At 38.5% G+C, this 17,077-nt stretch overlaps 1 protein-coding gene across 2 annotated transcripts in view; it reads left to right on the plus strand.

The window, feature by feature from the left end:
* Positions 1–15,075: 15,075 nt before the first annotated feature.
* LOC306887292 (threonylcarbamoyladenosine tRNA methylthiotransferase-like) overlaps positions 15,076–17,077 on the plus strand; it is a 266,928-nt gene continuing 264,926 nt past the window's right edge. The window contains exons 1-2 of one of the 2 annotated variants that reach the window (XM_079444918.1): positions 15,076–15,204; positions 15,573–15,741. In XM_079444918.1, coding sequence (XP_079301044.1) covers positions 15,587–15,741 — 155 coding nt within the window. In that variant the 5' untranslated portion in view covers positions 15,076–15,204; positions 15,573–15,586. The remainder of the gene's footprint in view (positions 15,205–15,572; positions 15,742–17,077) is intronic. The other variant, XM_079444919.1, reaches the window with a different exon arrangement.

Genomic DNA, 17,077 nt, shown 5'->3' on the forward strand with positions numbered 1-17,077 from the left:
AGTGCAATCAGTCCCAGGTATGAGGCATGATGGGAAATGGAGTTCATGAGATGTATTCATTAGTATTCGGGCGACGGCTCCCTGTGGTGGTGCGAGGGAGGCGGTACAGGAACCTCTACCGTAACAGAGCCCTCCCCCTGCGATCGGCTACTGAAGCGAGGAGGCAAACGACGCTGGGGTCTTCCTCGAGGTCGGGGGGCCGGTTTCTCCGGATGCGTCCGATGAAACTCCTCAGTGAGAGTGGGGTCAAGGATATCCTCTGCGTTGACCCAGTAACGCTCTTCCAGACCTAATCCCTCCCAGTCGACCAGGTACTGCAGTGTACCCCCCCGGCATCTGGAGTCAAGCAACTCGAACACGATACGCCTCCTCGCCGTCAATCAGGATAGTCAGGGGGGTCTGGGGTGCGGTTCCTTCCTCCGTCGCTCCACTCGGACCACCAGCGGGTTTGAGTAGTGAAACATGAAAAGTAGGAGAGACACGACAGTTAGCGGGTAATTCTAAACGAAATGATACGGGAAAAATTTGTCTAATGATTTTGAATGGACCAACATACCTGGGACTGAGTTTCTTGCAGGGAAGTCTGAGTCGTAGATCCCTAGTGGAAAGCCAGACCCATTGACCAGGGGCATATTCTGGAGCAGGGCGACGATGGCGGTTGGCCTGTTGTTCCTGACGCCTGACTGCATGAAGAAGGTGGGTATGAGCCCGATCCCAGACTGCTTCGCTGTTTTGTAGCCACTCCGTTACTGAAGGCAGATCGGTGGGCTCGCCTGACCAGGGGAATAGTGGTGGTTGAAGACCCAGAATACACTTGAAGGGGGTCATACCTGTAGCGGGTTTAGTGAGGGAGTTTTGTGCATATTCAGCCCAGAACAAGTATCTGCTCCACTCAGCTTGTTGTTGTTGGCAGTATGACCGTAGGAACTGTATGACTTCTTGATTAAGACGCTCGGTCTGTCCGTTAGATTCTGGGTGATAACCGGATGAGAGGCTGACATTGACGTTGAGATGTTTAAAGATGGCTGTCCAAACTCGGGAGGTGAATTGTGGTCCTCGGTCAGATACGATATCATCGGGTAGACCATAGAATCTGAATACCTGATTACAGAGAAGCTCGGTGGTTTCAAAGGACGTGGGGAATTTGGGCAGAGGAATAAGTCGGCAGGCTTTGGAGAAGCGATCAATGATGGTGAGTATAGTGGTGTTACCATGTGAATTGGGTAGGTCAATGATGAAGTCGATGGCGATGTGTGACCAAGGTCGGTGTGGAGTGGGTAGTGGAGTCAATAGGCCGGCTGGTAACTGTCGGGGTGTCTTTGAAGTATTGCAGCTGGTGCAGTTATGGATGTGCGTGGTTGTGTCAGTTGACAGAGTGGGCCACCAGAAGCGGTTTCTAAGGAGTATTGTGGCTGTGATTCCGGGATGACCTGAGCTGGGTGTTGTGTGTACCTGGGTGATGAGTTGTTTTCGGAGGGTTTCGGGAACATAAGTGAGATTGGCAGGGCATTCGGCTGGAGGTGGTTCTTGACCATTCATCTGTTCGATCTCCGTCATGATGTCCCACTGCACTGGAGCCACGAGCAGACTCTCAGGGATAATATTTTTAGAGAGGGTGGTGCGAGTTGATTCCTCGGTTTGGCGGGATAGAGCATCTGCTTTAGTGTTCTTGGAGCCCGGACGATAAGTCACCGAGAAGTGAAATCTGGTGAAGAACAAAGCCCACCTGGCCTGACGTGGGTTTAGGCGTTTGGCTGAACGGAGATACTCAAGATTCTTGTGCTCAGTGAGAACAATGAAGGGGTGTGTGGATCCCTCTAACCAGTGTCGCCATTCCTCGAGGGCCAGTTTCATGGCGAGAAGCTCACGGTTCCCCACATCGTAATTGCGTTCGGCATCTGATCATTTGCGGGAAAAGAAGGCGCATGGATACATTTTAGCCGGTTCTCCATGATGTTGCGACAAGACTGCCCCTACCCCCGTGTTGGAAGCGTCGACCTCGACAATGAACTGCCGCTCGGGATCTGGATGACGTAGGATGGGTGCTGAGGTGAATCTAGCCTTCAAATCATCAAAAGCCTGACGTGACTCTGTGGACCAACTCAGACGGGTGGTGTGGCGTTTTGTCATGGTGGTTAATGGTGAGGCAATAGCGCTGAAGTTCCTTACCATGAAACATCGGTAAAAGTTTGCGAATACTAAGAAACGTTGAAGTTCTTTCACTGTTTGAGGTAAAGGCCATTCCAGAACCGCACTAACCTTCTTGTCATTCATGGCTACCCCCTCCTGACTGATCACGTATCCCAGAAATGATACGCTGGTCTGGTGGAACTCACATTTCTCAGCTTTGGCATAGAGTTGGTGTTGGATGAGACGGTTTAGCACTGACCGGACGTGATGAACATGTTCTTCCATGGTGTTAGAGTAGATCAGGATGTCGTCGATGTATACAATCACCCATCTGTTGAGCATGTCCCGGAAGATGTCATTCATGAAAGACTGGAAAACTGAGGAATGGTTGGCTAGGCCGAAGGGCATAACAAGATATTCGTAGTGCCCACTAGTGGTAGAGAAGGCGGTCTTCCACTCATCCCCCTCACGAATGCGAATAAGATTATAGGCATTGCGAAGATCTAATTTAGTATAGAATTTAGCCCGGCTGAGCTGTTCTAATGCGGCTGGCACCAGAGGTAGTGGGGAGCGAAACTTTACGGTGATCTCGTTCAGGCCGCGATAGTCAATGCAGGGCCATAATCCCCCATCTTTCTTCTTCACGAAGAAGAATCCGGCTGAAGCTGGTGAGGTCGAAGGTTTGATGAAGCCCTTGGCTCATGCATTTGTCATGCTTTTTGGACTAACGTACGCCTTGGATCTAAGTTCCTCAAAAGAGCTGGACAATACATTTGACTTTACCCAGAAACTCTTGATGGGTCTGGAGGATGGGAAGCTGAGACCCACAGTGTTGAGTCTTAAAAATTAACTTTTGTCAGTAGAGTTTCCTCAATGTTTGAACAAAGCTTACAAAGGTACTGTTTTACTAGACATTTCATTTAAACTTTCAGAATTTGATCCTCTCTCCACGAGATGTGGGGGTTATGGGTGCGCAGCCAGGGTAGCCCAAGGATGATGGAGTGAATGGGTGAATTGATGACGTAGAATCGAATGGTTTCTGAGTGCAAAGATCCAATGCGGAGTGTGGCCTCTTCCGTGATCTGAAGAATCCTCCCATCGCCGAGGGGTCGGCCGTCTAACGCCTCCACTGCCAAGGGTGAGTTACATGGGGTTAGATTCAACTTGCATTGGGTAGCAAACTTGCTAGAAATAAAGTTTCCTGCTGCCCCAGAATCCAATAGTGCTGTGGTAGGAAATACTTTGTTTTGGTTGATTAACTGGGCTGGTAACTTAAAGCAGGACGTAGAGGAGATGTTCTTAGCTTGAAAACTCACCGCTTGAGGCTTTGGTGATGGACGGAAGTTTTCATATGTCCCGGTTGACTGCAGTAGAGACAAAGGTGATTTTGTATGCGGCGTTCACGTTCCTCAGGAGTGATATGGGTGACTCCTAACTGAATGGGTTCGTGAGCCGTGGCAGTTTCGCGGAGCAAGTGGGGTGTGGCTTGCATCGAGCGTCGTGACCGGATTAAATTATCGATCCGAATGATGAGATCAATGAATTCATTCAGACCTTTCCCCTCGTCGCGGCAAGCCAGTTCTGACTGCAACTCTGGACTTAATCCTCTTCGGAACAGTAGTTTCAGTGTGTCCTCAACCCAGGTAGTTTGAGCAGCGAGGGTGCGGAATGAGAGAGCGTATTCAGCAGCCGATCTTCTCCCTTGGGAAAGGGTTAGTAGTTGCTCTCCAGCATCTCCCTTCTCAGTGGGATGTTCGAAGACCTCACCAAACTGTTGAAGGAATGCCCCGAAAGTGGGGAATGCGGAACCATCCGTCTGCTGTAGCCCACTCTAACGCCTTCCCGGTAAGCAGTGAACAAACAAAAGCTATACGGCTGGATTCGGTGGGGTATAACAACGGCTGTTGATTGAAGAGTGAGCATTGCAACAGGAAACCCTTACAACTGGTAGGAGTTCCGTCAAACCGTTCTGGGAAAGCGAGTCGAGGGCTGACAGGAGAAGTCGTTGTAGGTGTGGGGTTACTCGGTGCGGGGGGTTGAGTGGCCATGGCGTTGGTCGCCGACTGACGGATGCCTTGCAATGCTTGAACTAGTTCTTCTGGTCAGTCAATTCAGCTGATATTGATGCGATGCTAGCTGTGAAGCTTGGACAGACAATTCTGTGGAGAGTTGCGTGAGAGCCGCTGGATCACTAAATGGCGAAGTCTTCTGTTGCGAAAGACCAGACTGGGTTGGATCCATTTGCAGCTTTTATTAAGAATGGTCAAACGGGCAGGGTAAATCACCAGCAAACTTGAACAATGGAGGCAAGGCAGAGACAGAGTCGAGAAATAGGCAGAAGGTCGAGGCAGGCAGCGATAATCAAGAGTCCTGTAAACAAATCCAAGTCGAGACAGGCAGAGAACAATCAGCAACGTTAAACAGTCCAAGGGTCGAGAGGTACAAAACAAACACGGGTAAATAACGCTCAGAAATGACAGCCGGGGCAAATCAAGACTTTGCAATTAGGTGCTGTGTGTGAATGGCTTATATGTGTGTGTGTAAATGAGGTGCAGGTGTGGAGTGCAATCAGTCCCAGGTATGAGGCATGATGGGAAATGGAGTTCATGAGATAGTTAGTATTCGGGCGACGGCTCCCTCTGGTGGTGCGAGGGAGGCGGTACAGGAACCTCTACCGTAACAGATACACAGCTTCCAAAGAGGCAAGAAGATAAGAAGAGGCATGCTGATATACCACATCCCCATAATCAAGAATCAGTAAAAAAGTTCCAGACACAAGCTTCTTCCTTGCATTAAATGAAAAGCAAGTCTTATTTCTGAAATAAAATCCTAGCCTCTTCTTCAACTTTAATCGCAAATAATTAATATGTGAATCAAAACGTAGTGTGTTATCAATTATGATGCCCAGGTACTTATACTCTGACACTAATGCGATCAATTTCCCTTGCAGAGTTCGGAGAACAACAGAACCATCCAAAGAATTGTTTGTTAAATGGAAATACATTCTCCAAAACAGTGCAAGGCCCTTGAGAAATGAGCTGAATTAGAAACAGTCCCTTTTAGAAGTGGACAATATGCATATCTGAAAGTTTAAATTAAATGTCTAGTAAAACAGTACCTTTGTAAGCTTTGTTCAAACATTGAGGAAACTCTACTGACAAAAGTTAATTTTTAAGACTCAACACTGTGGGTCTCAGCTTCCCATCCTCCAGACCCATCAAGAGTTTCTGGGTAAAGTCAAATGTATTGTCCAGCTCTTTTGGGGAACTTAGATCCAAGGTGTACGTTAGTCCAAAAAGCATGACAAATGCATGAGCCGTTGTGGGGAAATCGTTTACTAGGTTACCCAAGGTACAATTTCAGTCTTCTCTGAGCCGAAGAACATGGCGACTGTTGAACTGTCACTAACGGAGAGGAAACGAAGGGATAAATCATCACCGTCTGGTTCATCAGATTGTTCTACCTGAAGACAAAAACAGAGTAATGTTACTCTAAACTTCCAAAGGCTGAATGCTAATAAGCGACATATGTTTACATCTACCCCAAACCATCATATCCCACACAATCCTTCTGTCACTCCTATTTGCACTAATATTTTGGATCAGTTTGAACCTGTAACTTTGCCTTTTTTGCAAGATATCGTAGGTCAGCTTAAACCATCTGGATCTGCCCTGGAATTTTCTTCCCCCTAAGTTTTTTAAAGAAATATTTGAGGTGATTGAATCTAATGTTCAAATGATTATGAACACTTGCCTTGTGAATGGGTTTGTACCAGACGATTTAAAAAGCCCAACTTAGATCCAACAATTTTGACAAATTTTAGGCCAGTTTCTACCCTTTCTTTTATGTCTAAGATTCTGGAGAAAATATTATTTCATCAACTGCAGAGCTTTCTGAACGGAAACAACATTTTGGTAACACTTTAGAATACTGTTTCTTACTTACTGCATAACTAATAAGGAATTATTGAAGAACTAATAGGTAATTATTCATTAACACTTAACTCACTACTGTTAACTACTAAGGAAGATGTGTTAACTAATCAGTATGTAATACAGTTTTATGATTGTATTAAGTAACAGTTAGCTACTAAATAACTAATGTATTATTTAATACCTCCTTAAGAACTACTATTAATTATCTACTAGTTAAGGTTCAAGAAAAATAACTATGAGGTAACTACTAATGAACAGTCATACACAATTAAATTGAGTTGTGACCCTCTCATATAAATGTTATTAGCAGTAGTAGTAGTAGTAGTAGTATGAAAATGCAATATTAATAAATGCAATAAATTTTATAGAGGTTTTGCCTGTGTAGTGAATTCTTTTGTGAGTGTGTTTTGTAAGAAATCAGCTTCCGACAGGAACCTCACCACCACTCCAGTGCCATGCGATAACTTACCTCAGTTTTTATATTTTATATACAGCACTGTATGTGTGCCTCCTCACCATATACCACATTGCCATTAATTCAATTCCTGTATGTAAGGCAAGGACTGAGGGAAAATTAAAATACAGGTAACCGATTAGTAATCAATAAAGAATTATTAAATAATTCTGCAGGACTTTTTTCGAACCTGAAACAGTAGGCCTATTCTAAAGTGAAAATATTGGGAACCCATTAGTAATTAATAAAGAATTATTAGATAATTTCGCAAGAATTACTTAGAACCTGAAACAGTATTCTAAAGTGAAAATATAGGGAACTCATTAGTAATTAATAAAGAATTATCAAATAATTCTGCAGGACTTATTTTGAACCTGAAACAGTAGGCCTTCTAAAGTGAAAATATAGTGAAACCTTTAAGTTGGGTTTTACTGTGTTGAGAGTTGCTGAAATCGCGTTTGGTCTCGTACTGTATCGTGTATCTTGTCATTGTGTGCACTTGCTTGGCCATTTGTAGTTGATAAACAGGAAAGTGGGTTCAAGCGCCAGCAGAAGGCAGTGTAATGAAGTAGTCTTTAAGAGAAGCAGTCTATCAGCGGAAGTTTAAAATCAGCTCGTAAGTGTATTTACTTGTCTCAGCGCTTAGTGCATTTGCCGTTGCTAGGAAACGCTTATTTTTGTTTACTGTGTTGAGAGTTGCTGAAATCGCGTTTGGTCTCGTACTGTATCGCGTATCTTGTCAGTGTGTGCACTTGCTTGGCCATTTTTAGTTGATAAACAAGAAAGTGGGTCCAGCTGAATTGAAATGGTGATTTGTTGGATTGGTATAAAAAAGGTTATTATACCGCAGCAGCGGTCGCGGCAGTCGTCGTGTGAAGACCGAAGAGTGTAAAGACCATCAACTCTACCGTGCGACTCCACCGGGCAGGGACACCGGCAAGGGATAGAAGTATCGCTTTTTAATGTAGTTTTTTCATTTATATGTTTATTATTGAAATGTTGTTATATGCATGTGTCAATTTTATTTAATTTCTTTATTTTCTTAAATATGTGGGTATATAGTATTTATAGAGTTAGACTTTTAGTTTTAGTTACTTTTTAGTTACAGGGTCTGCTCTCTCCTCTCTGCAGGACATCTACCTCAAACGCTGCAAAAATAGAGCTGTTAAAATCATCAAGGACTCTAATCACCCTGGTAACCAGCTATTCACTTTGCTTCCATCTGGTAAGCGCTTCCGTAGCCTGATGGCAAAAACTGAGAGACTTAAGAGGAGCTTCTTCCCCCAGGCCATCAGGCTCCTAAACTCTAACTCTGTGTCATAACATCACTTGACTCCATGTAAATATCACCATATCAATAAGCTATTCATCATTTTTCTCTACCTCATATTGCTGCTATATAAATACCCTGTACAACTTTTTTGCACATTCCTCTTATTACTATTTAAGTCAACAACATACTGACCTGCACATTTATATTTATATTTTTTATCTTATCTTTTATTTTATTTTATTTTATTTTATTTTTTCTTAATATTTGTATACTTTATAATAGCACTGTCCTTGGAGCGGACCTGACCTACATTTCACTGCTGGTTATACTCTGTATAATTGTGTATGTGACAAATAAAAACTCTTGAATCTTGAATCTCTTGAATCTTTTTCTTATTTGTAAATCGCTTTGGACAAAAGCGTCTGCTAAATGACAAAAGTAAGTAAGTAAGTAAGCAAGTAAGTTGGATAGGTATGGCAAGACAGTGGAGTTGGGTTTCCTTTCCGAAGCAGATTTCCGTAAGTGACATTTCACCAACTTTACAGGAGGGCCAAAACAAAAATTTAGCATTGGTTGATCTGACTTTGTGCACTGATTTCAATCGTTTATAATAAACATTTGTACACTCATGTCATGAATGACAGTATGCTTTTGTCAGCAGAAAGTGCTCATCAACAGCTTTCTTTTGATACATGTATGTATGTGTGTATGTATATATATATATATATCCATTTCACCCAAAATGTCTCTTACGCCCTTCTGGTTCTCACCCCTCGTTATGTACAATTATAGTAATGAGTTCTTTTGGGTGTGCAGCAAACAAAATGCATATTTCATTTCCATTATAGGCTAATAATAGTAGTAGTGGACTGTAACAAAATTGCTGCTATAGTAGTACTTTGTACTTGTCCTTTTAATTTTGAAAATGAATAGGCCTACTTATAATTTTACTGAAGTAATATTTTATTTATCTGTATTTTTACTCAAGTACTTGATTTGTGGGCCACAACCTGATTATTATAGTGACTATTTTAGTATAACTGTTCAGTAGTAGTTATTTAAGTATTTTTTCTTGAACCTTAACTAGTAGATAATTAATAGTAGTTCTTAAGGAGGTATTAAATAATACATTAGTTATTTAGTAGCTAACTGTTACTTAATACAATCATAAAACTGTATTACATACTGATTAGTTAACACATCTTCTTTAGTAGTTAACAGTAGTGAGTTAAGTGTTAATGAATAATGACCTGTTAGTTCTTCAATAATTCTTTATTAGTTATGCAGTAAGTAAGAAACAGTATTCTAAAGTGTTACCAACATTTTTGAAGCATTCCAGTCAGGTTTTAGAAAATACAATCTATATCTTCCATTATATGTAAATATGAAAGCATTTTAATCTATATATTTCTGCATGTCCTCTATATGCGCCGTTTTTGACGAGTGCACATGTGCATAAATGCCTAAGAGAACCCCAGAGTATGACGTTAGAGGAAACCCGCGATGAATCAACCATCAAATAAGCCCAAGATAAGACTGCTTTGATAAGAATTCGTTTTCTGATAGCGTCTGATAGTTTAATACATAAAACAGCCTATATTAGAATATCCATTTAAAATATAATCTAACTAACAAAGAGTTTATTACTGTTGTTACTTTTTATTGGTGCTGTTGTTTTGTTTTGTATTGTGTTGGTTTTATTTACTTTTTTAAATCTTTTGTTTTAAAAAATAAATAATTTGTGATAAATAAGTTTTTTTTAAATAAATAGGTTGTGATTACAACCATGTCTTTTAGTGGTGACTTGTAACATTTCTGCAAATTTGTATATAATAATTAGCAAAAGCAAACAATTCAAAATATATCAGACAACAACAAAAATAAATACAAAAATACAGATTTTTTATGTATTTTAGAATGTTTAAATATATATTCACAATATATATATATCATAAAGTTGTGAGGAGAAGTTGAAACATGAAGCAAAATGGACTTGAAATTGAACTGAAAATGAATGAGTCCCTATGGACCTCTGCTGGATATATGTGGTCATTGCACTTTCTTTCTTTAACTATAATACCTATAAGATTTTCCTCTAACCTGCAGACAGGGGTGGACTCGGGACAAAAAGTGGCCCTGGACTTTTAGGCACAGAGCAGCCCACCAAACCCGGTCCACACCACACCATAAATGAGTGGCATATTCTTGACATTATAATTAGTCTTTTCTGGTGTATATGACAAATAGTAAATCATTTTAAAGGATTTTTACAAGGGACAGTTTAATGTCACTAAAGTTAAATACCTATATTATCAGTCCATATGACACAATGCTCTGGTATCGTCTAGAAGACTTCAATAGTGCAGAATGCAGACTGTTTTTATGGTGCCTTTCTACTGGTCATATACAGTATTTGTCCTTTTGCAGGAGCTTGACATTTAGCATTTTAAGGAATAGAGCTCCAATTGTGGAAAAGAGTATACCAATTATTTTGATGATGAAAAATACAGTAAACAGTACTGTGAAATATATAATACAATTTAGAATAACTGTTTTCTATGTGAATATGTGTTAAGCTGTAATGTATTTCTGTGATCTGCAGCTGTATTTTCAGCATCATTACTGCAGTCTTCAGTGTCACATGATCTTCAGAAATCATAATAATATACTGATTTACTGATCAACAAACATTTCTGATTATTATCATTGTTGAAAACAGGTGTGCTGCACAATATTTTTGTGGAAAATGTGATACCATTCAGTCTTGGGTAAGATTAAAAATATATAAATTAATATTTTTCTTCAACAATGTTAAATTAATCAAAGATTATAGAATACAAAAAGTGACTTTGATTAAATTGATTTAAGTGACAGTAAAGATATTTACACTTATTACAAAGTACTTATATTTCAAATAAATGCTGTTCTTTAACTGAGAACCATTAAACCAATAATAAAACCATTATTAATAATTGATCACACAAATAATAACTGATAATAAAAGTTCCCTATGCACAGCACTCAAAAGCAAAATTCTTCAGATTTACAATGTTCTAGAGTAAGATTGAGAGCAATTTTTAGATTTTTAACACGTGAAATCACGGAAGAAAGCAGATTTACATTAACTCTCATGTCTGCTGAAAACTGCATTATGTAGCCTACATTATGACGATTCGAATAACGGCATTAAAACCTGAGAAATTTGCAAAGACCTGTAGTAGTTTGCATTCCTGAAAATTAATGTCTGTCGTTTATAAACGGTTGGCAAATATTGCTGAATTGTCTCTCATCATGTTTATAGGTCTTTCCTCAGCTCGCATTCACGTCTCGCGCAGCTCAGCGTCTGTGAACAGTAAACCCCGCCTTCTTCGCTCTGATTGGCTGTTTCAAACATTTTGACATTGACCAGCGCTTTTGAGCCGCTGCACGCTAAATTAATTAGAATGTTTGAATGAAGTGGGCCGCGCGATGGAAGGATATATGTAGGCTACATTTACTAATAATCCGTGTTTTATATATATTACACAAAGAGCCGGCCCACGGGGAAAACTCCCAGTGCTCCAGATGGCCAGTCCGCCCCTGCCTGCAGATGCCAGTAATCTATGCCTAACACATGGGCCAATATCTAGAAAACTTTTATATTTAATTTAGGTCATAATTTAAGGGATTTTTTCATTGAAAAAAAAAAAAAATTAATAAGCCAATTTATTGCATAGTGGTGTATTTGTGCAGTAGCCTAAATAGGTAAAAACCTACCAGGTTTACTTTCTACAAAAACACAGCATAAATGTATAGCTAAGTAAAAAAATAAATAAATAAATAAAATAATATATATATATAGTTTGTCATATAAAATATGTATATTTCCTTATGCAATCGCTATGCAAAAGTTTGTGGTCTATCTGACCCCAAGGGACTTTAGCGTCACTCTAATCAAGGGACGATTAAAGGTTAAAGATAAAGTTGAAATTATATTACACAGTCCAAGGTAAAAAGCATATTTTATTAAGAAAAATAGAATAGTTGGTTGGGAGGTTGCATCAAAGCATAGCTTAATAGCTTAGTACATACAACATCCATAAATGTAGTTTCATTACATTACATTCATTACATTACAAAGTACTATGCCAGCCTGTTTTTTTTGTCTGAAAACAAAGTTAAATTTTTTCAATTTTGCACCCTGTTTTGTCCCACTTCTCAAGAATGACTGATATATTCAAAATCCATATTAAACATGCTTTCTAGTGCTAAAAGTCCAAGGCACCACAAGATGAACTCTAATCCACATTAACAATTAAACTATGCAACATAAACTTTTTTGGATGCAAACCAACTCAAAAACTCTGAACGCTGACAGCACTGCTGTTACACCATTGGCTGAGGTACTCACATGACCCAAGATAGTTTAAGCTTTCTTCAGATTAAAACCCCAGACCCTCTCATCTCCCAATAATACCATCTGTAGAGAGAAAGTACTATGCCAGCCAGGGCTTGAAAAAAAAAAAAAACAGGAAGAAAAAAATATTCAATTGGTTCACTCCCAGCAGAATCAGTATTTTAATGTTTCTGTTCTTGCATTTCTTCTGTAGGCCTACTTTAACCGTTCTGAAACCGGTTCAGAAAAAAAATAAAGGTTAAACAAAATTAATAAAAAAATATATATATATTGACTATAATAAATCTGTAAATCTGTCTAACCCCTTTTATTTTATTTCTAGTTTATACTTACATTAACAATTCATTTTGCACTACAAGCTCAATACTTTTTATTTATTATTATTACTATTATCTTTAATAGTAGTATTATTAGTATTATTTTTTCTTTCTGTTAATACATATATACACTTTGTAATTAGCACAGCTGCTATTGATTTGGCAATACATATGTACAGTTTTTGTCATGACAATAAAGCACACTTAAAAAAAAAAATGACAGAGAGAGAGAGACACACACACACACAAAGAGAGAGAGAGACAGACACACACACACACACACACACACACACACACTTGGGCTGAAAACAGCACTGAAGAATATCAGAAAGCACTTAGCAGCCAAAAAACAGAAGCGCTGGTACAGATCTGGCCACTGAGGTTGCATCAGCATACTGATTTAATTAGCCCTACTAAAAGTAAATAAAAATTAATTAATTAAAAAAAGCAACCAATTGAGTGATGCCAAAGTGGTCATTCATGCATGCACTGTAAAACCTGATAAGTTAAAAATAAAATAAAAGTTAAAACTGATTACATCAAAACTTTTAAGCTATTTTAACTCAATTGGATAAGTTAAAGAAACATCCTTTATCAGTCATTTTAACTGATATTAACTTAATCTTACATGTTACTATTACACTATTGATCAAGTTCATTTTTATTAAAGACATTGTTCAAACATTGAGGAAACTCTACTGACAAAAGTTCATTTTTAAGACTCAACACTCTGGGTCTCAGCTTCCCGTCCTCCTATCCTCCAGGGTAAGATTTGTGGTGGTGATGGCGCAGTGGATAAGACACATGCCTTTGGTGTGAGAGACCCGGGTTCGAATCCACTGTGAGACACCAATGTGTCCCTGAGCAAGACACTTAACCCCTAGTTGCTCCAGAGGCGTGCGACCTCTGACATATATAGCAATTGTAAGTCGCTTTGGATAAAAGCGTCAGATAAATGAATAAATGAAATTTGTGAAAGTGTACATAAGATAGCAAGCATAAGTTAATTTTGCATGCGCAAGAAAAGATTTATAAAAGTGTAAATTGCAGCCTCTCGCTGTTTTTTTGTAAGTGTAATTCATGTATTGAGAAACTGCAACTTTTTCTTTGCGTGACAGAATACCGAAGCCTAAGCAGTAACCAAAAAGGCAAAGTAATCCAACATAGAGTAACAGAAAACAATACTGAAGCAAACAAGGGCTAACAACATGGTATGTATAGGGGAACTATTAGGACTAATGACACACAGCTGGAAACAATGAGAACAGACAGACAGAGCAAAGGATGATGGGAAATGAAGTCCAGAACAAACAAACTATGATCCAGAAGGAGTGCCCTCTGGTGGCTGTCGTGAGCACTCCCGCAAATTTTCAGCTGATTGTGTTTTTAATGAAACAATGGAAAAAGCATTTTAATGAAATGATGAAAACATAACATCAATCAATCAATCAATTTTGGCCCTGTTGCATGCTCTCATTCCTTTACAAAAATTAACCATGGTTTTACTACAAATAAAACCAAAAAAACATGGTTACTATAGTTAAACCATGGTAACCAGCATGGTATTTGTAGTAAAACTGTGCCCACACAAATGATAACCAATGCACCAAAACTACACTTACTACACTTTTACTATAATAAAACCATGGTTAATTTGTGGTTAAGAGTTGTGACAGAATGGTTTTGACAATCCATGTCTATGACTAAATATAGAATCTTAAATAATGTTGTGAGATGGTACAAAATAAAGATCAATGCAATTCAAATTATTTTTTTTTATAGCTACTACATTTGGACAGGACTTCATATATTCTGTAATATAATAACATATTAAAATATAATATAATATATGATATAATATATGATATAATATAATATAATGTAATATAATATAATATAATATAATATAATATAATATAATATAATATAATGTATTATAATATAATGTAATATAATAAATGTAATATAATAAATATAATATAATATAATATAATATAATATAATATAATATAATATAATGTATTATAATATAATGTAATATAATATAATATAATGTAATATAATAAATGTAATATAATAAATGTAATATAATATAATGTAATATAATGTAATGTAATATAATATAATATAATATAATATACTATAATATAATATAATATAATATAATATAATATAATATAATTAATATAATATAATATAATATAATATAATATAATATAATATAATTAATGTAATATAATATAATATAATATAATTAATGTAATATAATATAATATAATATAATGTAATATAATATAATATAATATAATTAATGTAATATAATATAATATAATATAATTAATGTAATATAATATAATATAATTAATGTAATATAATATAATATAATATAATATAATATAATATAATATAATATAATATAATATAATATAATATAATTAATGTAATATAATATAATATAATAAGTGTAATATAATATAATGTAATATAATATAATATAATAAGTGTAATATAATATAATGTAATATAATAACGCTAAGCAAGTGTGTGCGGTGTGTCCTCTATCGCTTGCCGTATCGCGTCGAGAGGTTAAAGGGGAAACGCGAACACAATCGTTTAAAGAGAAGAAGAACTCGCTTTTCTCTCAAACTGCTGCGGATTTGTCGGTGTTTCTCGGTGTGGTTGTATTTTCCGTCTTCCCGGTGAGTTGTCGCTCTTCAGTGTTTATAGAGGGTTAGTGGAAGACAAACACGTGGATAGTCGCTGAGTTCTGAAACATGGCTTCTGTTCTCCTGCTGATCTGCTCTGCTGCTCTCTAGATATTACTCGTGATATTATCTCTAGATATTACTTCTGTCGTGAACTGTTCTAGAGAAACCATGAGCTGATCTGTTATGTTTAATAAGTGAATCACACACATTAGCGCGTTTGTGGAGGATTGAGCTGTTTCTGAGGAATACAGATTCAGTTTGAGTATTATTCTGCAGTTTTATTATTCTGGGGTAACATTGAGTTCTCCAGTCACTGCTAACAGACACTTGTGTTGATTTGATAGAGCTTTACTCTGCAGTGTTTTCTCAGATCATGCCGTCTGTCTGTGACTCTCCGCTGGAGGATATAGAGGACATGGTGACGACCTTTGACCCCACTCCTCACGAGAGACAGTTTTCCCGGAGGAGCATCGTGCCTCGTCCACGCAAACAGCCGGCCCAGCCCGCAGAAGAGCTTCAGACAGACAGGTGAGACTCAGACTCAGTGTACAGGTGTAGCACACAGCAGACAGGTGAGACTCAGACTCAGTGTACAGGTGTAGCACACAGCAGACAGGTGAGACTCAGACTCAGTGTACAGGTGTAGCACACAGCAGACAGGTGAGACTCAGACTCAGTGTACAGGTGTAGCAAACAGCCGGCCCAGCCAGCAGAAGAGCTTCAGACAGACAGGTGAGACTCAGACTCAGTGTACAGGTGTAGCACACAGCAGACAGGTGAGACTCAGACTCGGTGTACAGGTGTAGCACACAGCAGACAGGTGAGACTCAGACTCAGTGTACAGGTGTAGCACACAGCAGAAAGGTGAGACTCAGACTCAGTGTACAGGTGTAGCAAACAGCCGGCCCAGCCTGCAGAAGAGCTTCAGACAGACAGGTGAGACTCAGACTCAGTGTACAGGTGTAGCACACAGCAGACAGGTGAGACTCAGACTCAGTGTACAGGTGTAGCACACAGCAGACAGGTGAGACTCAGACTCAGTGTACAGGTGTAGCACACAGCAGACAGGTGAGACTCAGACTCAGTGTACAGGTGTAGCACACAGCAGACAGGTGAGACTCAGACTCAGTGTACAGGTGTAGCACACAGCAGACAGGTGAGACTCAGACTCAGTGTACAGGTGTAGCAAACAGCCGGCCCAGCCTGCAGAAGAGCTTCAGACAGACAGGTGAGACTCAGACTCGGTGTACAGGTGTAGCAAACAGCCGGCCCAGCCAGCAGAAGAGCTTCAGACAGACAGGTGAGACTCAGACTCAGTGTACAGGTGTAGCACACAGCAGACAGGTGAGACTCAGACTCAGTGTACAGGTGTAGCACACAGCAGACAGGTGAGACTCAGACTCAGTGTACAGGTGTAGCACAGTTGCTCTTACACACCTTCACTGGAAATCTGCTCATTCTGCCTTAAAAGTGTGCTAAAACCCATTGGTGTTCATGATACTGCAATTTCTAGCTTCAATACTGTTAAAAATATCAATATCTGATACCACGGGGAAAAACTGCCACAGCCTTAAGGGTGTCTATTCTATTCTATTCTATTCTATTTATTTATTTATTTAAAGTAGTTGTTGTTTTGACCTAGATAACAGTGTATGCATAATAAATTATAATCAATAAGCAATCTAAATTTTAGATACCTGTGCAATTTCCCAATTCCAAATGTAATTATACAGAAGAAACTACTATCTTAATTTATACAAAGTTCAAACTTTATCAGACTTTATCAAAGACAAATGAAGTCAGTAATAAAATAAGAACAAATTACAACCCGTGGCACAAATAAATAAATACAATAGAACAAATA

The sequence above is a fragment of the Barbus barbus genome, assembly GCF_936440315.1.
Source record: "Barbus barbus genome assembly, chromosome: 21".
NCBI classification, from domain to species: Eukaryota; Metazoa; Chordata; class Actinopteri; order Cypriniformes; family Cyprinidae; genus Barbus; species Barbus barbus.